The sequence below is a fragment of the Neolamprologus multifasciatus genome, chromosome 11 (genome assembly GCF_963576455.1).
Source record: "Neolamprologus multifasciatus chromosome 11, fNeoMul1.2, whole genome shotgun sequence".
Taxonomy (NCBI): domain Eukaryota; kingdom Metazoa; phylum Chordata; class Actinopteri; order Cichliformes; family Cichlidae; genus Neolamprologus; species Neolamprologus multifasciatus.
The window spans coordinates 4,568,883-4,591,226 of NC_140449.1; the positions used below are offsets into that span (position 1 = coordinate 4,568,883).

Here is a 22,344-nt window from a genome sequence, read left to right on the forward strand (position 1 = left end):
ACCCACGTGAGCATTGAAGTCTCCCAGCAGGACAACAGAGTCTCCAGGTGGAGCACCTTCCAGCACCCCCCCCAGGGACTCTAAGAAGGGTGGGTACTCCGAACTGCCACTCGGCGCATAAGCGCAGATGACAGTCAGGACCCGTTCCCCGACCCTAAGGCGCAGGGAACAAACCCTCTCGTCCACCGGGAAAAACCCCAACGTACCGGCAGCAAGCCGAGGGGATATTAGAATACCCACCCCAGCCCGCCGCCTCTCACCAGGGGCAACTCCAGACTGAGACAGAGTCCAGCCCCTCTCCAGGAGACTGGTTCCAGAGCCCAAGCCGTGCGTAGAGGTGAGCCCGACTATATCTAGCCGGTACCTCTCAACCTCACGCACTAACTCAGGCTCCTTCCCCACCAGAGAGGTGACATTCCATGTCCCTATTGCCAGTCTTGGCAGCCGGGGGTCAGTCCGCCAGGGCCTCCGCTCCTGGCCGCCACCCGGCACACAATGCACCCGACCCCTATGGCGCCTCCTGCGGGTGGTGGGCCTGCGGGAGGATGGGCCCATGTCTCCTCTTCGGGCTGTGCCCGGCCGGGCCCCATGGACTAAGGCCCGGCCACCAGACGCTCGCCCTCGGGCACCCTCCCCGGGCCTGGCTCCAGGGCGGGGCCCCGGTAACCCTATCCCGGGCAGGGTAAACTGTTCCCTCTGTGTTTTTTTCATAGGGGTCTTACGCGGAGCATTTTCAGACAAAAACGGTATTTTCAAATCTGTCTGGGCTAGTGTGGACGTAGTCTGAGTGTCCATCTACTTTTCATCAGTTTGTGCTGGTGTTACTTCCCACTCTTAAGCAAATAATTGATCAACTGAAAAATCATTTGATATCCTCCCATCTCACTTTGTCAAGGATGGTTTTGATGTAATTGGGCCCAGTATCTTATACTTAATGAATTTATCACTTTCTTCTGGCTGGCTTCAAGCGGTATTACAGCCCATCCTACAAAAAGTAACCTTGATATTAAGGACCTTGCAAATTGTAGGCCGATTTCCAAACTTCCGTTCTTGTCAAAACATTGGAGAAGATAGTCCTCTTGCAGATGCAGGCCTATTTGGATGCAAATAATATCTGCAATAAATTCCAGTCTGGCTTTAAACCATGCCCTAGCACTGAATCAGCGCTGCTGAGAGTCCTTCTTTTATTTGCCGACTCGGTGCTCTACAGATTTAGTTCTATTGGACTTGGCTTCTGCTTTTGATATGGTGGACCATAATATGCTCTCAACGAGGCTTGAAGATACACTTGGCATAAGGGGTAGTGCCTTTAACTGGTTTAGATGGTATCTTTCGGATAGGTCATACTCCGTCACCATTGGTGGATGCTCATCTTTTCTTGCTTCCTTCTACTGTGGTGTGCCCCAGGGAACTGTGTTGGGCCCTATGTTGTTTTCATTGTTTAAGCTACCCCTAGACTCTATCTTCAAAAAGCATAATATCTCCTTTCACTATTATGCTGATGATATAAAAATTTACTTTCGGCTGAATAATGACATTTCGCCATCAGTATGCTGTTTATTAAATGACAAGAAAATGGAAATCGTGTTGTTTGAAAACCGTATTCCCCGGGGCCAATTTGCTGACACTCTTGGCCCCTTGCCGCCTTTCTTCCTGGCACTGTTAACAACTTTGGTATATTTTTGACAGCTCCTTTAAGTTCGAAAAACAAGTATCCTCTCTAGTTAAATCTAGTTTTTACCAACTGCGTCAAATCTCCAAGGCCAAGCATCACATACACCGCAAAGGACCTTGAGAAACTTATCCATGCTTTTGGCAGCAATTTTTCACACCAGCCTCACATTAACGAAAGACCAATACAAACTTTTAATTCATTTGAAAGCCTGATGCGTAGCCTTGTCCACCCCAGCTGTAAAACTCAGAAACCAGCCTTACTTGTTATCATCTATCGTCCACCTGGGCCTTACACAGAGTTTCTCTCTGATTTCTAAGACTTTTTATCTGATTTAGTGCTCAGCTCAGATAAAATAATTATTGTGGGTGATTTTAACATCCATGTAGATGCTAAAAATGACAGCCTCAACATGGCATTTAATCTGTTATTAGACTCAATTGGCTTCTCTCAAAATGTAAAAGAACCCACCCACCACTTTAATCACACTCTAGATCTTGTTTTAACATATGGCATAGAAACTGGACATTTAACAGTGTTTCCTGAAAACCCTCTCCTGTCTGATCATTTCCTGACAACATTTACATTTACAATAATTGATTACACAGCACTGGAGAGTAGACTTTATCAAAGTAGATGTCTTTCTGAAAGCGCTGTAACTAAGTTTAAGAATATAATCCACCCACTGTTATCATCTTCAATGCCCTGTAACAACACAGAGCAGAGCAGCTATCTGAACGCTACTCCAACAGAGGTCGATTATCTTGTTAATAATAATTTTACCTCCTCACTATGTACGACTCTGGATACTGTAGCTCCTGTGAAAACTAAGGTCTCAAATCAGAAGTACCTGACTCCGTGGTATAATTCTCAAACACGTAGCCAAAAGCAGATGACTCGTAAGCTGGAGAGGAAATGGCATGTCACAAATTTAGAAGATCATTATTTAGCCTGGAGAAATAGTTTGCTGCTTTATAAGAAAGCCCTCCGCAAAGCCAGAACATCTTACTATTCGTCACTGATTGACGAAAATAAGAACAACCCCAGGTTTCTTTTCAGCACTGTAGCCAGGCTGACAAAAAGTCAGAGCTCCTTTGAGCCAACCATCCATTTAACATTAACTAGTAATGACTTCATGAACTTCTTCACAAATAAAATTTTAATCACTAGAGAAAAAATGACCAATAATCATCCCACAGATGTAATATTATCTACAGCTACTCTTAGTACCATTGATGTTAAGTTAGACTCTTTTTCTCCAATTGATCTTTCTGAGTTAACTTCAATAATTACCTCCTCCAAACCATCAACATGTCTTCTAGAACCCATTCCTACAAAACTGCTCAAAGAAGTCCTGCCATTAATTCTTTGATCTTAAATATGATCAACCTATCTCTAATAATCGGCTATGTACCACAGGCCTTCAAGCTGGCTGTAGTTAAACCTTTACTCAAAAAGCATCTCTAGACCCAGCAGTGTTAGCTAATTATAGGCCAATCTCCAACCTTCCTTTCATATCATATCAAGAGTAGTTATCAAACAGCTAACTGATCATCTGCAGAGGAATGGTTTATTTGAAGAGTTTCAGTCAGGTTTCAGAGCTCATCACAGCACAGAAACAGCTTTAGTGAAGGTTACAAATGATCTTCTTATGGCCTCTGACAGTGGACTCATCTCTGTGCTTGTCCTGCTAGACCTTAGTGCAGCAGTCGATACTGTCGACCATAATATCCTATTAGAGGGATTAGAACATGCTGTAGGTATTACAGGTACTGTGCTGCTAATCTAATAGACTCCAGTTTGTACATGTAAATGGAGAGTCCTCTTCACACACTGAGGTTAATTATGGAGTTCCACAGGGTTCAGTGCTAGGACCAATTCTGTTTACACTATACATGCTTCCCTTAGGCAGCATCATTAGAAGACATTGCATAAATTTTCACTGCTATGCAGATGACACCCAGCTCTATCTGTCTATGAAGCCAGATAACACACACACCAATTAGTTAAACTGCAGGAATGTCTTAAAGACATAAAGACCTGGATGGCCGCTAACGTTCTCCTTCTTAATTCAGATCAAACTGAGGTTATTGTACTTGGCCCTGAAAATCTTAGAAATATGGTATCTAACCAGATTCTTACTCTGGATGGCATTACCTTGGCCTCCAGTAACACTGTGAGGAACCTTGGAGTCATTTTTGACCAGGACATGTCCTTCAACGCACATATTAAACAAATATGTAAAACTGATTTCTTCCATTTGTGCAACATCTCTAAAGTTAGAAATATCCTGTCTCAGAGTGACGCTGAAAAACTAGTTCATGCATTTATTACTTCAAGGCTGGACTACTGCAATTCATTATTATCAGGATGTCCTAAAAACTCCCTGAAAAGCCTTCAGCTGATCCAAAATGCTGCAGCAAGAGTCCTGACAGGGACTAGAAAGAGAGAGCATATTTCTCCCGTTTTGGCTTCCCTTCATTGGCTTCCTGTTAAATCCAGAATTGAATTCAAAATCCTGCTCCTCACATACAAGGTCTTAAATAATCAGGCCCCATCTTATCTTAATGACCTTATAGTACCATATCACCCTATTAGAGCTTCGCTCTCGCACTGCAGGCCTACTTGTTGTTCCTAGAGTATTAAAAAGTAGAACGGGAGGCAGAGTCTTCAGTTTTCAGGCCCCTCTTCTGTGGAACCAGCTTCCAGTTTGGATTCAGGAGACAGACACTATCTCTACTTTTAAGATTAGGCTTAAAACTTTCCTTTTTGCTAAAGCATATAGTTAGGGCTGGACCAGGTGACCCTGAATCCTCCCTTAGTTATGCTGCAATAGACGTAGGCTGCCGGGGGATTCCCATGATGCATTGAGTTTTTCCTTTCCAGTCACCTTTCTCACTCACTATGCGTTAATAGACCTCTCTGCTTTGAGTCATACCTGTTATTACCTCTGTCTCTCTTTCACAGCATGTCTTTATCCTTTCTTCCTGCTCTCACCCCAACCAATCACAGCAGATGGCCCCGCCCCTCCCTTAGCCTGGTTCTGTCGGAGGTTTCTTCCTGTTAAAAGGGAGTTTTCCTTCCCACTGATGCCAAAGTGCTTGCTCATAGGGGGTCATATGATTGTTGGGTTTTTCTCTGTATCTATGAAGCGCCTTGAGGCGACTTTTGTTGTGATTTGGTGCTATATAAATAAATTGAATTGAATTGATCAGTGGGCTTTGTTCAGTAGTTGTTGATCAATGGTCATTATAATTTTTATATTAATGATCAAGGAACTGACCTCACAGTCCATTGTTCATTCAGTGGGTTGGTTTCAGTTATTGTGCAAATGTACTGTTTATAAGATTGGGGAAACCTGCAGTCAGCTGAGACTGAAGAAGTCACTTTGGATGAGTGACAAAATGCTTCTACTACTGAAAATGTTACATCTAGATGAACAGAATCAACCTTTTGGGATCTATTTACCTGGATGATTGAGCATTCATCAAGACATATTTCATTCAATGGAGTGGTGTGCTGACAGATCCAGGATCAGTCATGAGCAGTTTGATCCACATACGGATTCAAGTGAAATTGTGAGAATATTGGCCTGTTCCTTTATCAGTGTGTAACAGTGTGTGTATGAGAGCCATGTAATGTCCATGTGTGCATGCTGACTGTGCTGCTCTGACCCCCCTCCTTCTCTCAGGTTGGAGCCTGCTGGAGTCCGATGGTTGAGACCAGGTCTGAGGAAGTGTAAGTGTGTTTTTAATGTGATTCATGAAAACAAACCAGCACACATTCAACCATCTTCATCATTCTGATGTCAGGAGTCATCATCAAAGTGTCAATCAATGAACAGATGATGGATCAATAACTGCAGCTGGATTGTGTTTGTTCTCTCCATCAGATTCCTGTCAACTCACAATCGACACAAACACAGTGAACACAAACCTCCTACTGTCTGACAACAACACAAAGGTGACACATGTGGAGGAGGTTCAGTCATATCCTGATCATCCAGACAGATTTGGTTTTCATCCTCAGCTGCTGTGTAGAAATGGTCTGACTGGTCGCTGTTACTGGGAGGTCGAGTGGAGAGGAGACATTTGTATATCAGTGAGTTACAGAAGAATCAGAAGGAAAGGAGACAGTAACGATTTTGTTTTTGGACTCAATGATCAGTCCTGGAGTCTTGAGTTCTCTGAAGATGGTCCTTGCTATGTCTGGCATAATAAAAGACAAACATCCATCTCCTCCTCCTCCTCCTCCTCCTCCTCCTCCTCTGTCTCTAACAGAGCAGCAGTGTATGTGGACTGTCCTGCTGGCACTCTGTCCTTCTACAGAGTTTCCTCTGACACTCTGATCCACCTCCACACCTTCAACACCACATTCACTCAAACTCTTTATCCTGGGTTTACAGTCTACCGAGGTTCCTCAGTGTCCCTGTGCTGAGTGGAGTGTAAGGAGTGTCCTCCTGTTAGATAAACACTCTGACTGTTGAACAGATAGTTCAGTCTGTACATGTCTGTCTCTTTTTGTTTTTTTTTTTGTCTCTTGGCTCTCAGTGAAGGCGTTCGCACTTTTCTCCTCTCCTGCCCTTATCTTCCCTGCTTAGCTTCTTATGTCCTTGTCTTGTCTTGTGTTTTTACTTACTTGTCCCTGGAACACTCTCTCACAGTCTGTTCTCTAAAACCTAAAAGAGGAATTATCGATTTGATCAACTGGTCTCTGAATGCAATTGACACCCCTTGTCAACGCGAAGTCTGGGCTCGGGTGAGCCTGACTGCTGAAGATATCTACCTATTCGGAACCATGATAACAGGGTTCTTGCTGATCGGAGCTGGCTTGGCCCTGGCTTATCGAAGAATTAGGGAAGCGGAACCGGCTGTTCAAATCCCCACAAGGTTTCCCGCTGGGATTGAAATGATGGGACGAGGCGTGAGTTTCTCAAAATGGGCTCATTGAGTGCAGCACGGAGAAGATCTTGGAGAGGCTACGGCTGCTGTAAATACTCAGAACAAGACCTCTGAGTGAAAAACTGGATTACATCTGGAGGGGCTAGCTCGAATAACACCTTTGAGTGCAAATTCGACCACATCTTGGGGAAGTGCACTGCGGTCGTGAGTTCTCAGAATCGGCTCTTTGAGCAAAAAGAATGACAACATCACGGAACGTAAGTTTGGATAACATCATAGAAAGTTCACGGCTCTCCAACGGGAGATTGAGAGACCAGTGTTGGACTGTTAGAACAGCTTTGAAATTCATATGAGTTGTTTGCACTAAAGTAAAAACCACCATCACTTCATGCGGATACCCCTTTGGCGCCAGCTGCAGCCTCAAGGCTGGAGCTGAACAAAACACCCTGATAACGACTGTGTTTAGACTGTTCCCCCCATTCCATGCAAGGCCACCTGGGTTGGCTGGAAGACTGTGTACTTAGCCTGGCGGGGCGTAGGACACTGTCTCAGCTGAACTCTGGACACACACACACACACACACACACACACACACACACACACACACACACACACACACACACACACATACACTGATAAGCACACACTGATCCCCCCTCCCTTTCCAAATGCCTTCAATGCTTGTGCTCTACCGGGGAAGATGGCAGTCGACTGGACTAGCACAGACATGCTGCAGGACCGGATGCGCTGTCTACACCGGCTCTCTCTTACACTTTACCCGCCCCTGTTGCTTGTCTTGTGTTTCTATGGTGTATTAATAGTCATGTGCTTTTTGTGCTGAGGTGTTTTTTTTCTGTTATCAAACTGTTCTCCCACTAGAAGCTCAGTCTGAGTGGAGTTTTTTTTCTCCTCCTCTTACCTTATGTTATGTATTTTCGTTGTTTTTTTTCCTATCAGCCTACCTCTCTGACATGTCTCCCTAATGTCATGTTTCTGTAAAGTTGGTCAGAAGGTTCCTTTGTAAGTGTGCATGCGCCATTAGCGTGCTGCCTGCTGTAACCCTAATTTCCTTCGGGATTAATAAAGTATTCTGATTCTGATTCTGATTTCACTCACAAACACGTTTTCAGATTCATGGATTCAATCAGTTGATGTTTGAAACTCTTCTAAATGATTCCTTGTAAACTTCTTCCTCTTCAGTCACAAACAAACAGGAAGTGATGTCACGTGTGTTCCTGTCCACACAGCAGAATGAGTCTATTGCTGACAATCAGTGATGTACAAACAGAGCGAGCATTTCTGAGGCCCAAAATAAACTGAGTAGTTCACTGAATGAACAATGGACTGTGAGCTCAGTTCCTTCATCATTAGTATGGATTATATATGTATATGTATTATATTAGTATCATATATATCAGGTGCCACTGCTGCTGGTTTCAGTCATTGTGCAAATGTGTTGTTTGTAAGGTTGTAAAGCTGCAGTCAGCTGAGACTGAAGAAGTCACCTGGATCAGTGAGCAAACGTTTCTGAAAACGTCCAGATGAACAGAATCAACCTTTTGGGATCAGCCAGCAATGCAGCATCATTGTTGTTCAGGTTCAGAGGTTTGCAGGAATGAACTGATGACCAGAAACAGCTGCAAAGTCCAATAAAATACCAGCTGGAGTTCAGCTGCATTTGAAGAAGTCAAAGAAAAGTAAAGATGGCAAAGGGCGATGTTTTCTTCCAAAGAACTGAAAACATGGTCGATGCCTCATTAGAAGAATAATCTGGACATTTGTGAAGAACTCTAACCAAGAAAGAAAACTAGAAAGCAAGTGTTTGGACTGTGGGAGGAAGCCGGAGTACCGGAGAGGACGCACACAAACACGGGAGAACATGAAACTCAGCACTGAAACAAAGATGGTGGACCAGGCGTGTAATTTCCAGGGGGGTTGCAGTCCAGTTTATAAGATGATGAATTATCTTCCATAAATAGCTTGTTGATTTTCTTTAATCATTTCATTTATTGCCAGCAAAATAGTTTCATGTTTAATCATCTAGTAATGTAACCCCCCTCCTTCACCGCATACTTGGTATTACCCAACCAGCTTTCTCTACCGAACCTTCACTATTTGCTGTATGTTTGTTAGCGCAGTCGCTGGTGCTAACTAAATGCTTGCTAACTGAACTGTGGAGACATCGGACATGAAAAGAGGTGGACAGGCGACACTATTTAATTGTTGGTCCAGACCAAAAAAAGAAAAAAAAAAAAAGAAAAAAATCCAACCCAAAGGAGGTAAATACTTGTGGTGTTAAGTTAGCTGATGATCTGTTGACTGAAGTTGGTTAATTAGTTGTTTGATTGCCAGCCGAGCCTCCTGTGAGGAAAAGCCAGAGGCTGCCAGTGTGTCAGTGGATCTCCAACTTCCTAACTGGCAGACCACAGGCAGTAAGGATGGGCGGACATGTCTCAGCCTCCACCACTCTCAGCACTGGAGACCCCCAGGGGTGTGTTCTGAGCCCCCTGCTGTACTCTTTGTACACATATGACTGTGTGGCCACTACCAGCTCCACCACCATCATCAAGTTTGCTGACGACACCGTCGTGGTGGGCCTGATCTCTGACAACAACGAAGCGGCCTACCTGAAGGAAATTAGGAATCTGGAGAACTGGTGCCAGAGGAACAGCCTCCTTCTAAACGTCAGTAAGACAAAGGAGTTGATAGTGGACTTCAGCACTAAGCAGGAGAGGAACTACCAGACCCCCGTCATCAACAAGTGCTCAGTGGAGAGAGTGGACAGCTTCAAATACCTCGGAGTTCACATTACACCGGACCTGTCATGGTCCTGTCACATCAACACCGTGGTGACAGCGTCTCTACCACCTCAGACGCTTGAGAGACTTCCGACTGCCCTCCAAGGTGCTCAGGAACTTTTACTCGTGCACCATAGAGAGCATCCTGACGGGAAACATCTTAACCTGGTTCGGGAACAGCACCATGCAGGACAGACGAGCTCTACAGAGGGTTGTGCGATCAGCTGAGCGCACCATCCGCTTCGAGCTCCCTGACCTGCACTCAATCTACAGCAGGCGGTGCTGGACCAAGGCCAGGAAGATCGTGAAGGACCTCAGCCATCCCAACAACGGACTGTTCTCTCTGTTGAGGTCAGGAAAGCGATTCCGCTCCTGAAGACCAACACAGAGAGACTGAGGAGGAGCTTCTTCCCGCAGGCGATACGGTCTCTCAATCACACCCCCACACAGTACTGACCCACACATATGGTTCTTACACACACACTGGACATTCTGGACATTGTTTTCACTTCATCACTTAAATCACTTAAGCATATTTGCACTGCACAAGACACTTACAAATGTAGATTGCACAACACTGGACGTTATATTCTTCATTTCCATTTAATACTTGTACAGCTGCTGTTATTGTGTATATATATTTATATTTCTTCATACATTCTTATATATTTCTATACTGTGTACTGTGTATTTTGTTGTACAGTTATTTTATTTTCAACTTTAATTTATATATTTTATCTTATTCTTTCCCAGTTAAATTTACCCTTCATTCTAATTTGTGTTGTACAGTTGTTTAATTTTTAACTTTAATTTTTATATTTAGTTTTATTTTATTTTATTCCTTCCTAGTTAAATTTACCCTTTTTAATTTTCATATTTATTTCCTATCTTATTCATAGCCTTTTCTTTTTTCTTTAGGTCACGAGCAGTTGTGTAAGCATTTCGCTGCATATCGTACTGTGTATGACTGTATGTGACAAGTAAAATTTCAATTTCATTTGAATTTGTAGCCGACTGTCTCGGATCAATGTCAGTTTCACTGAATTGTAACTTAAGTAGCTGTTTGCTACAATACGTGTTAGCATCGTTTAGCTATCTGCCATCCCTCCTGCTTAACTCTGTCATTGACAGCTAGCTGCTGATGGTTAGTTCAGAGCATAGACAGTAAGGTCCAGAGACCTAATTTCCAGCACACACGCCTGCACACACAGACCTACGGTGAATGACGCTGCATGTTTGTAGGCTTGTTAGTTACACAAAGATGGAGTCTATGACTGAAACGCTGAGTTGAGGATTAACAGAAACATCTGGTTAGCTGTTCTTTAGCTTATCTGCAAAAAAACTGAAATACTGAATGTAAAATAATTGCAATGTAAGAAAAGGGAGATATTTGCTCCGTTTGTTGATGTCTGCCACCATAAATCACTGCAAACTTTGATGTTAACTAGGATGTCCTACATTTGGATGTCCTTGTTGATTAGCTACAATCACAGCATTATAGTGGCCACTGATAAAACTCCTTTCTTGACACAATACAATCATGAAATAATAAATGTTTTCCTCAGAGGTAGAAACATTTCAAGGTGAACAAGGAAATTGGTGATTATACGCAAGAAAGGCAAAAGGTGTTTCAAATGCTCTCCAGCTTCTTGGTAAGGAAACATGCATTCTCCAAAACCATGTGAATCAGCTATGATTACAGGGCTTGGTGCATATTTTTCTTCATGTTTATATCTTTGACAGGTTAAACACAATAAACAACAACAGCAGACATGTGGTGTGTGTGCGGGTGTCTGCCTCTTATAACCACAGATATTCTCCTGTGTTTTGAAATCTCAGGTGATCTTGTGACGTGATCACGCGTCCAAACACTAACAGGTCACCTCAACAAGAACAGATTCAATCCTAATGATTTAGTTACCATAGAAACATGAAATGATTTTTGTATTATATGATTTATTTATTAAATTTTATGTGGAGTGAATAAATAAAAGTATATTTACGGTGGCACCTAGAGACAAAGCACGTACAAACTCCAAAGCACGTACAAACTCCAAAACACGTACGAACTCCAAAACATGTAAAAACACCTCACATCAGTGCTGTGGATGACTGTATTCATAGAAGAGTAGATCTGTAGCAGGTGGTGTGAGAAGGAGGAGGAGGTGGTGTATTCTAGTTAATGCAGTACTGACACACTACACCAGAGGGCGCTCCTTATTGTAATACAGTTACTGTGTGCAGTTATACTTCATACATAATCTGCACTTATTTCAATCATACATGCTGTCAGTAAATGATTGGTTTCTATTTATTCTACTTCCTGTTGACTAGTTTGATGACAGTGAAACAATCACAGCTGATTGTGTGATGATGTAAACTGTCACTGTTACATTCAGTGTGTGTGACATAATGTTAGTGCAGGGCTGATAACAGCCTGGTTCTGTTAGAAACACATGAACGTGTCCATAGATCAGTGTGTGTTTAACATGAGAGCTTCAGCCCTGCTGATGTGTTCAATAAAGACATGTAGGAAAACTGATGAGACTCTGAAATAACTCTTTATATTTATAATGTAACTCTGCATCAAAAGAACAACAAAGGATCCCAGACAGGTTTATGTGAACAAAGACGATTCTGATGTTTCTGTGTTTCTAACAGTTTGACATTATTAGTAAACAGACTGCAGTGAACAGGATTTATAAAGAGCTTATATATAAAGATATGACAGCTGTTTGACAAGTTTATCACTGTGTGTTTGGACCTGATCAGTCCAGCTGTTTACTTGAAATATGTTCATTTACCTGTTCTGTTATATTTATGTTCTTGTCTCTGTTGAAAAACACATTTTAATGTCCCTCAGATTTTTCTCCCAGATGAATAAATATAAAAATAACACAAACTGACTGCAGCTACTTTTTGTCCTTTCTGTCAAAAACCTTCATGTGACTCATGAGAGACACGTTTCAGCTGTTTGTGACAGATCAGAGGCCAACAAGTCATTTATAACACTTTCCATCATTGTTTAGCACAAACACATGTTGACACAGCAGCGGGGCCGCAGTGAGAGTCACAGCGAGGAGATAAAAACTCCTGTTTGACCACAGCCTCAGTTTGTTCCTGCAGTTCAAACACTTCCTGTTGTTGACTGGGTGGAGTCAGGAAGCCAGCGAGGCCCTGCAGGACTGAGACTGCAGACTGGGACGTGCTCTGTGATGGAGATCAACAGCATCACTGACTGTTTCTGTGAGGACACCATCATCCCAGCAGGGCTGTTTCCCAACAACAAGCCCTGGACCATCAGAGACCTGAATCTGCTGCTGAATGAAAGAAGAGGATCTTCAGGTCTGGAACAAGGACGAGCTGAGAGTGTTAATAACGTTACTAATGTTCAGCTACACTTTACTAGGTCACATCTGTGACACACGTCACTTAAATAAAGAAGGAAATATTGGCTCTGTTTTATCTGCTGGGCCCAAAAGTGACTCCCCATATTTAAACTGCTATGAATAACTTGTTGGTCTATAATATGTGAAACATGTGTCAAATGTCTCCATCATGAAAGATATCAGGTCATCTTGAGCCACAAAAACATTCCTATCATGAGGTAGAAGCTGGAATCAGTTTGTTGCAGATGTTTATATATCCAGTATTTATCCAGTTAAAAGTTGAAATTCAAAAATGTCTTTTCAAGAGTCGTCTGTCCAAGAGGAGCAGAAACTGCAACAAATATAACAACAGTTATTTAAGGCTGTTTTAAATGGCCACAAAGGAGCAGATTGGTTATAATGCAGCTGCTTCAGAGGAATAAAGATGAAACACTGTTTTTATTTCATGTGTAACACCTTTCAATAATGTGTTGACTAAAGTCTATTGACCAGTATAAGTAAAGACATCACACAAACACATGGAAACACTGAAACCTGTTTTTGGTGCAGCAGCGGTCCCAGCTGCTCGCCTTTATCTAGACTGGGTCGGCTGCTTATCTCAATATAATCAATGTTTAAAGTTTTGTTCTCAGTGTTTCTGTGTTGCTTCGTATAGGATCTCCCAGCATCATCACTGTGCTGTCCAATCATTGTGTGCTAGGTTACCCTTATAGTGCAATGTGTGTTTGCACAAAGAGAAGCATGTGTGTCAAATATAAATAAGCACAGAACAGAAAAAGCTGCTCGTTTCTTCTATTTAGAGTCAAGTTAGTGTTTTGTGTCTTTGTTTGAGGCCTAATGTCAAGCAGAGGTGTGTGTAACTGGACTGGTCTGTTATATGTGTGAAATGTGTGCTTCTCTTCAGCATCATCTTTGTCACTGCTGATTCCTTTGTGTCATCATTTGTTGAGAAGAGAGAACAGTTATAACGGAGGAGTAAAAGGAAGCCCTGAAATCTGCATCCAACAAGGAAGTGTTGGCTCACCAGTGATCCCAGCAGAGGCCACTGGTTTGGTTCCAGTTGTTATAGATTCAATGATGTTGTTCCTACAGATACATGTTAGCATCTTTATTGTAGTAAAGTCTTGTAATGTGAAGATAGAAACAAGGCAGGAAACAGCTCCATGATCTGATCTTAATGATGTTGTTTTTATTTCTGTCTTTCAGAACTGGATTGGAAACTATCAAAGGTCTAAAAACAGCCTCAACCCTCCCAAAGAGCAAACTTTACACACGTCATCTTTCAGCTACAATCTTTGTTGCAGGGATCTTCTGCCAAACAAGGCTGAGAGAAGATTTCTTACAGCTGTCATGTTGATGCTGTTTCAATCTTTGGGCAAACACACTCATATATTAGGGCTGATATCAGGGCTGCACAAGTTCTTTGTGTTTGTGATCATGAATAATAGAAGTGTGCCTGTTGAAGATCATGTTTGCTACATTATTATATGTCCTGTTATTGTTCTGTATTATATTCAGCTTTCAGCATCCTTTCCCAGCCCCCTGTTACACCATCCATACAAAGCCAATCTGACTGTGAGCCAATGTGTTTGATAGTTTGTGTTGGATCAATAGATTTGACAGACTTGGTTCTCATCCAGAGGGAAACAGTCCAAATTCAGATCTAATGAAATGATGGAGGCTGTTTCCTACCACGGTGCTAATGTGTGACTAACAAGGCTCATGGTCTCCAGCAGACAAGCGCCTGGAATGAGGTGAGCTGAGTGTTGCTTTGGTGGGTCTATGCCCACATCATGCCATCAGGATTCATATTGGCAATAGTTCATATCTCTGTTCTTTAGCCTTCATCACAAAGCTGTGAAGGAAAAACAATCCAAACATCTAACAGGATTTGATGGATGCAAAGTCCACTGAGCTCTTTGTCATTTACAAACTTGTCCAACCAACAAGAGCACTGATGACAAACACAGTGACAGTTAAAGGATTTTGCCATATATGAGCATAGATTACTTTCATATAGATTTTCAATGCAGGCTTTTGGTGAGCGTTCTGTCTAATAATCATCTCAGCATTTTACAATAGAATAGCTCTTTATTAGCTCTTCATTGATTGTTATTGGACATGAAACGAGAAAGCTGTGTTTCTCATTGGATGTTAGTTTCATGTTCATCAGGATCATTTTCTAAAGAGCTGATATTTAGACCATTTACTGCACTGGCTGCACATCCTGTCTACATTTCTCTGTATGTACTGTGTTTGTCTTTGCATATTTCTCCATAGTGACACAAACAGTGAACAGCAGTAGATCTACTCTTCATCTGTTTTAGGCCCAGTGAAAGATATGAAGCAGAAATGGTGTCATTAGGAGAAGAAGAGAAGAACAAGTCCGGCGAGGAGGCAGCAGCTCTTAAAGATGAAACACAGCAACTTAGCCCTGAGCTCAGAGAGCTTCACATGAAAAAGCTCCTCAAGCAGATCATGTCAGAGGTTTGTCATCAACAGGAGGAACTGTTAATATCATAGGATGAAGGATGCTTGTCAGCTGGATGAAGAAGGTTATTTAATGGCAAACGTTCACATTGAAGTCAAATTGTTGTCGTGTTGAACAGATTCATGTACTGATCGTCTCCAGAATGTTAGAAGAGCTTCAATGAATCATTAGAAACAACTTACAGCTGCACAGTTGTGTCAAACCAATCTTTGTGTCATTGTGGGATTTTTGTGTTTCTACATGTGACACACGTCTAAAACATGCACACAATCTGAACACAAACAGGGACTCATTTGTTACCACAGCCAGATGCTGAGAGCCATTTCCTTGTAGTGCTGTGTCTATATATATGAACCATTAGATGTTATTGGAATGATTGTCAGCTTTGATAGTTTCATGTGTGTTTAGCTGGATGGCTGTTTGATCCTCGACATGTTTAAAGGTGTCCAGTCCTGAGACACTGGGGGTGGAAACAGCTGTGATGTCATTGGACTGTCACAAAGACAGAAGTGCATGAAGTGAGCAGCCAAGGAGCCGCTGATGTTTTGGATTCAACAGCATTTGAAAGGTTGACACAGACACATTTGCACATAGAAAGCTGAATTTGTCATATGCCACAGTGAACTCACTGTTCAGTGTTTTTCAGGAAGCTTCTTAACTGCCTCTGCTGCCAAACAAGCAGCTGATGTCCTTGAGAAGAAGCTGAAGAAGTCTTCAACAACAAATACAGGAAGTGGACTTTCAAATACTAGATTCACTTTAGACTCACACAAGAAATGACTCAACTAGCTGTGTTTGATTGACTCCTTTGACTCTATGAAAGGTCAGTGTGTGTCTGTACACAGACTGTTGTGTTGGACTATTATTCAGTTGTCTGCTGAATGTTTTCAAATGTCTGCATCTCAGTGTAGATGAGGCTGGGGGTCATGGGAGGCCACCATAGGAGTCTCTTCAACATCATGACATCATCATAAATGCTGCTGGACTGTCTGATGGGCTGACGGTGAAAAAGCCGTCTGGAAGGAAACAGAAGACATTTCAGAGGCTGCAGGCAGATTTCTTTGATTTGGGGCCTTTTTCAGCTTTATTGGACAGAGCAGTGAAGATAAGTGACAGCAAAGCAGAGGGAGAGAGAAAGGGGGCGTGGTCAGAATCAAAGCCAGGCCAGCTGCTCTCCACCTCGTGGCACATGGTCACCTGCTCATCCTAGTGAGCTCCACCAGCGGCCCTTTCACACAGTTTACACTGTCAAACACTGTGTGTGGACCTCAGCTAACAATAGGCTACATTTAAGTCTGGACTACATGCTTTTATATTGAGGCAGATTTTCACTGTTTTTATTCCATCAGCAGCTCAACATCATGAGCAGCTTTGACATAAAGACATCAAACTCAAGCTGACTTTAAACTACTTTTAATACAGGGGCTCAAAAACAACTAACAGCTTTATTATATATCAGGACAGAAAGTCATTTCATCTCAAATGGAAAACAACTTTATTTGGAATAATCAGCACTATCAACTGGTTTGGGATCTCCACCAGTTTCATGTCTTTACAGCTTCTCCAACAAAGTTCCTGTAAAATCAGCATTTTTGTCTTTATTGGTTTGATAGTGATTGATTATTCAGTCCCAATCTGCTGTCATCTAAAGAACAAAATGATGTTTCTATGAGTCAAAAAGCTCCAGATGTTGTTCACAAAGAAAACAAAGATTAGGAACTTAAACACAAAGTGTTTGGAGCCAAAATGTTAGCAAGCTGCTCTTTTTGAAATGGCAGAGGTACAGTGGTGTCTAACAGCACACTGTGGAAGGCAAACATGTTATTGTTGGATGAAACTTCATGAATCCTTTGTAGATTTGAGCTTTTGGAGCCTTTCTTTTCTCTTCAGGTGTACAGATGCTGAGGAGGCAGGTGAAGCAGGTGGAGCTGTTGTAATGCTGGCAGAGGGCGTGTCTTAGTAACTCTGTGAGGTAGAACTGGATCCAACATTGTGGATGTGTTGATGTTGGAGCCATTAAGATTCTCTGGCCACACTGTAGGATTTCCCTTTGATTCACTGCGGGGGCATTTTGGAGTCTGTCAATGAAACTCTTCATATTTGTGTTTGACACCAGTTTATAGAAACACAGAAATGTGTCATGCTTTTGTTCGGCCTCCACAAATATACACATTTGTTCATTGGTTGGACTTTTTGGAAGGAGACACATTGAAAACCATGTTAATAAGATCTTGTTGTTTCCTGTGGATCCGACACAGAGAGTGGACTTCAGACAGAAACCGTGGAAGAGATTTTAGAGGCCGTGTGTGGCAACAGGAAGTTTCTGTATGTTTGCTGATCTTACATGTGGAAAACAACACGTGATGTTTGTGAAGTTCTACAATGATCATTGTTCTCACAGCATTTTGAGTGGGAACAGTTCAAACTGAGAGTAGTGGGAGTTATTTACTGATTGAAACAAGCTGAATGTTTCTGTGCATGATGAAGATCAGCAGCAGCAGCTCAGCTGATCAATGAATTGACATCTATCAGTCGTTTCATGAGATGAAGTCATCAGCAGACATTTGTTCTAACTGTGTGATAAATGTCAGAACGTCAGGGCTCTGCTTTAGTCACTACTTGATGATCATTGGCTCATTGTTGAATCCAGTGGCCCAGTCTGACCTCTGACCCTTTGCTGCAGGTCTTCTGTGTTATCTCCACTTTCATGTCTGATCTTCTGCTGTATCGTCCAAAATAAACATCTGGATCATTTCCAACACTTCAGCAGATCTTTAGTTTGGGCAGTACAGTACAAAATAACACATATTGTACCATACTGCCCACTTCCTGATCTTATTGGATCTGTGTGTGAGGTTGGTGAAGGAAACACATGTTTACTGAGTGAATCGCTGCCATTAGGAACTAGTTTTTATATCACAGCCTAGAAATCACACAGGACCATTTCTGCAAGTGAAAAGTCAAAATTGGAGGAAAATAATTGTGTAGTTTGTGCTACTGTTGTTTGTAAATGAAGAATTGTCCCAACTACATGTGCTGCTGACCTTTGACCTTTTCTTTAGGTGCACAGAGGAGTCTGTGGAAACATCCAGAACTGAGGCAGTGCTACAGATGTCTTCAAATAAAGTGGTGTATTATCCATGTTTTCTATGGATCACATCCAACATCCTGATCTAACAAGCCCCCTTTTTGTGGATTTTAGAGCCTCTGACTTTTGCTGCGTCTGCGTCTCATTTCAAGCACAAGAGCAAGAAGTGGATGAAGAAATGTGGCGAGTGGGGTCAGTGTAGTGCATGTCAGCTGTGCTCACACATGCTTTCACAAAGAACATGTGTATTCATTGGCAGCATTAAGGTGCACTTTAGTCTTCATAATAATAAAGTATTCTGACTTTATTCTTCTGAATCCTCACAGTCATGTTGCAGCTCTGCTTTGCTTTAAGAAAATGTTCTACCTGTTAGGGAACGGCTGTGTGCAGACAGGAATAGGACCCAAAGTGCAGACTCCAGAGACAAAACTTAAACTCAAAACCGCTTTAATCTTAAACTCAAATATAACATAACTGAAAATATCCAAATAAAATTACACCGGAGGACTGAAAAAAAACACACAGCTATATAAACGGTAGATCGCAACAATGACAAACTGAAACACAGGGCTTAAATACATAGAGGGAGCAATCAGGGAATGGACAACAGGAGGGAAACACAGCTGGGGCAAATCAGAACTGACGAGACAAGGAAGCGTAAACTGAACACACTGAGATAAGACAGAGACCTTCAAAGTAAAACAGGAAACACATAACACAGACTGAACAAAAGACACAGACTCACATGCAGGCACTACAACAGAGGGAACAGAAATGTGGGACCAGGACAGACACAGACACCGACTGGACACGGGGATATAGCAGACAGGGGAGACAGCAACTAAGGATTACACAGAGACAAACCGTAAGACATGACTCTAATGAAAACCCAAAGACTAGAAATTATAAATAATATAATAAACTCAAAACCCCTGGGTCAACGACCCAGGCATCCTAACAGTATCCCCCCCTAAAGGGCTGGCTCCCAGACAGCCCAACCCGAAACACCAAAACAAAAAACAACCCAACCTGGGTGGGCGGCGGGGGAACAGGTAGGAGGGACCGAAATGAAACAAACACACGGAGCCAGAGACAAAAAAAATACAGGGAGCAAAACCCCAAAACAGAACAAAACAACAGCACTGCGGCCCAGCAACGGTCCAAAAGAAAACAGACAAAAAGCCCATGAAAGGCGCAGAGGCCCCGGTACCAGTCTCGAAAAGGTACAGGAGGCCGGCCCAGAGGCTGACGGCACAACAGTCCAAACCCGGGCAGTTCAGGGGGGCGGCCCGGAGGCAGGTGGCCCAAGAGCCAAAAGGACAGTTCAGGGGGCCGGGCAGGCGGGAGGCACCGGCGGCGACGGAGCAGGTCAGGAGGCCGGCCGGGCGGGAGGCACCGGCGGCGACGTAGGTCAGGGGGCCGTCCGTAACGGCAATGATGTCCAGTCATCAGCCCGGAAAGTGGCCGAACAGGCCGGACAGGACGAGCAGGACGAGCAGGCCGGACAGGACGAGCAGGACGAGCAGGACGAGCAGGACCAGACGGCATGGGGACCTCAGGCGCAGACGAAGATAGACGGAGCGAGGCAGGACCAGGCGACGCCGAAGGCGAAGACACGGAGGCCGGACCAGGCGACACAGAGGCTGAAGCTGAAGCTGGACCAGACGAGGGCGAAGACACGGAGGCCGGACCAGGCGACACAGAGGCTGAAGCTGAACCTGGGCCAGGCGAGGGCGAAGACTCGGAGGGCGGACCAGGCGAGGGCGAAGACTCGGAGGGCGGACCAGGCGAGGGCGAAGACTCGGAGGGCGGACCAGGCGAGGGCGGCGCTGCAGAGAATGGTGCGGGAGCCGCAGGTGGTGGCGCTGCAGGCGACGCAGGTTGCTGGACGGGCCCCTCGGACCCTCCAGCGGGAACAGGAGGCTGGACGGGCCCCTCGGACCCTCCAGCGGGAACAGGAGGCTGGACGGGCCCCTCGGACCCTCCAGCGGGAACAGGCGGCTGGACGGGCCCCTCGGACCCTCCAGCGGGAACAGGCGGCTGAAGCGGTCCCTCGGACCCTCCAGCGGGAACAGGCGGCTGAAGCGGTCCCTCGGACCCTCCAGCGGAGGCAAGATGCTGGACGGGTCCCTCGGACCCTCCAGCGGGAACAGGCGGCTGAAGCGGTCCCTCGGACCCTCCAGCGGGAACAGGCGGCTGAAGCGGTCCCTCGGACCCTCCAGCGGGAACAGGCGGCTGAAGCGGTCCCTCGGACCCTCCAGCGGGAACAGGCGGCTGAAGCGGTCCCTCGGACCCTCCAGCGGAGGCAGGCGAAGGCTGGACGGGCCCCTCGGACCCTCCAGCAGGAACAGGCGGTGGAGTAAATGACTGAGGTGAGAACTGAGCAGGTGACTGAGCTGATAGGTGAGCTAAAGCCCGAGCTACGGAGAGAAGTTTAATATGTATCGACTGTTGTAAAGATGGTAGTAATGGTGGGTAAGGTGGTGGATCCGCAGTAAGCTGAGCTAGTTCCCCTGAGCCTCCAGAACCTGAAGAAATCTGCTGGACGGGCTCACCTGAGCCTCCAGCGAGGTCAGAAACAGGTGCCTGCCGGACACCAGCCACTCCCACCCGAGGAGAAGGTACGGGTGCCGGAGCTAACTGGTTCCCGGTCATCCTCACACTGGGAGCCGGGACAGGCACCGTCAATGGCTGGGCAGCTGCCGTCCCCACCCGAGGAGCTGGCATGGGTGCAGCGACAGGCAGAGGCTCAGCCGGCCTGGACACCGGAGCAGGGACCAGCTGGACCTCAGCCTCCCTCACCTGAAGCACTGAAACAGGTGCAGGGGAATGCTGGGCCTGAGCTGCCCTGGGAGCAGGAACACAACGGTGCAAAGGAGCAGGCTCAGCAAACACAGACTCCTCTAAAATGTTTCTTAGCTTCCTACCACCACCACGTCTAACAGTCTTAACAGTTTTCACAGTCTCAGAATTTACAGTGTGCACATGATTGTCTTTTTCCAGCTCAGAGGGAGCAGAATGAAAACAGTCAATATACCTCACCATGGGGAGTGGCTCAGCAGAGACAGAGTGGCGACCGCGTGAGCGTCGCTTTCTCCGGGAAGTGGGAGGTGGCAAACTGGGCTGCGAATCCTCCAAAAGACCGGGCTGCGATGAGGAAGCAGAGAGTTTGTGAAGCTCAGAACGTGGCAGACCCAAAAACGAAGCGAAGGACTGCAGTGGAGTGAGTCTAACGTACGGCGTCCAGTAATCCTTCTTCCTCCGCTGCTTAACCCTCTTGTCGGACTGGTAATCCAGGGGTGGAGGTGGAGGTGTAGCGACTGGAGAGAATGAGCATGTGCTCAATCTGATCGCCCGAGGCATAGGCGCCGGCTCGGCCGTAGCCATGGCAGTTTGGAGGCTGCGGGGTCCTCCCCAAGCCAAACGTGAACCATAGAAAGGTGACTCGAGCTCCCAGGCATGCTTAGCCTCCTGCCTCACGCTCTCCTTGAGGAAGGCAGAAGCTGCGGGTTGCCAATACCACACGGAGTCTGCTGGGTCCATGTTATGGTCGCGATCTTCTGTTAGGGAACGGCTGTGTGCAGACAGGAATAGGACCCAAAGTGCAGACTCCAGAGACAAAACTTAAACTCAAAACCGCTTTAATCTTAAACTCAAATATAACATAACTGAAAATATCCAAATAAACTTACACCGGAGGACTGAAAAAACACACAGCTATATAAACGGTAGATCGCGACAATGACAAACTGAAACACAGGGCTTAAATACATAGAGGGAGCAATCAGGGAATGGACAACAGGAGGGAAACACAGCTGGGGCAAATCAGAACTGACGAGACAAGGAAGCGTAAACTGAACACACTGAGATAAGACAGAGACCTTCAAAGTAAAACAGGAAACACATAACACAGACTGAACAAAAGACACAGACTCACATGCAGGCACTACAACAGAGGGAACAGAAATGTGGGACCAGGACAGACACAGACACCGACTGGACACG

General features: G+C 44.6%; 1 protein-coding gene, 1 long non-coding RNA gene and 1 pseudogene across 4 annotated transcripts in view; 2 read left to right on the plus strand and 1 right to left on the minus strand.

Moving 5' to 3' along the window:
* LOC146507637 (NLR family CARD domain-containing protein 3-like) overlaps positions 1-8,787 on the plus strand; it is a 32,644-nt pseudogene extending 23,857 nt beyond the window's left edge. The window contains exons 8-9 of the transcript XR_014876936.1: positions 5,364-5,410; positions 5,565-8,787. The product of XR_014876936.1 is annotated as an NLR family CARD domain-containing protein 3-like (transcript). The remainder of the gene's footprint in view (positions 1-5,363; positions 5,411-5,564) is intronic.
* Positions 8,788-13,843: 5,056 nt separating this feature from the next.
* LOC146507638 (uncharacterized) lies at positions 13,844-16,701 on the plus strand. 2 transcript variants are annotated; one of them, XR_014877036.1, is made up of 4 exons: positions 13,844-14,514; positions 15,088-15,247; positions 15,694-15,819; positions 15,898-16,701. It is a non-coding gene; the product is annotated as an uncharacterized LOC146507638 (long non-coding RNA). The 2 variants fall into 2 exon arrangements; XR_014877035.1 differs by having other exon boundaries at positions 13,845-14,514; positions 15,694-16,685.
* LOC146507639 (uncharacterized) lies at positions 16,209-21,882 on the minus strand. The gene is made up of 2 exons (XM_085178009.1): positions 20,895-21,882; positions 16,209-16,267 (listed from the first exon to the last, which is right to left on the minus strand). Exons 1-2 carry the CDS (start codon positions 21,880-21,882, stop codon positions 16,209-16,211), a joined length of 1,047 nt encoding a protein of 348 aa, XP_085034135.1.
* Between the last annotated feature and the right edge of the window lie 462 nt (positions 21,883-22,344).

What these genes read in the sequence shown, in the direction of transcription:
- LOC146507639 (XM_085178009.1), bottom strand. Translation starts at nt 21,882, where the DNA reads ATGGACCCAGCAGACTCCGTGTGGTATTGGCAACCCGCAGCTTCTGCC. An exon ending in TGACCTCGCTGGAGGCTCAG is followed by an intron (nt 16,268 to 20,894) that starts GTGAGCCCGTCC and finishes GTTTCCTTCCAG; the next exon opens with ACGGCTTTTTCACCGTCAGC.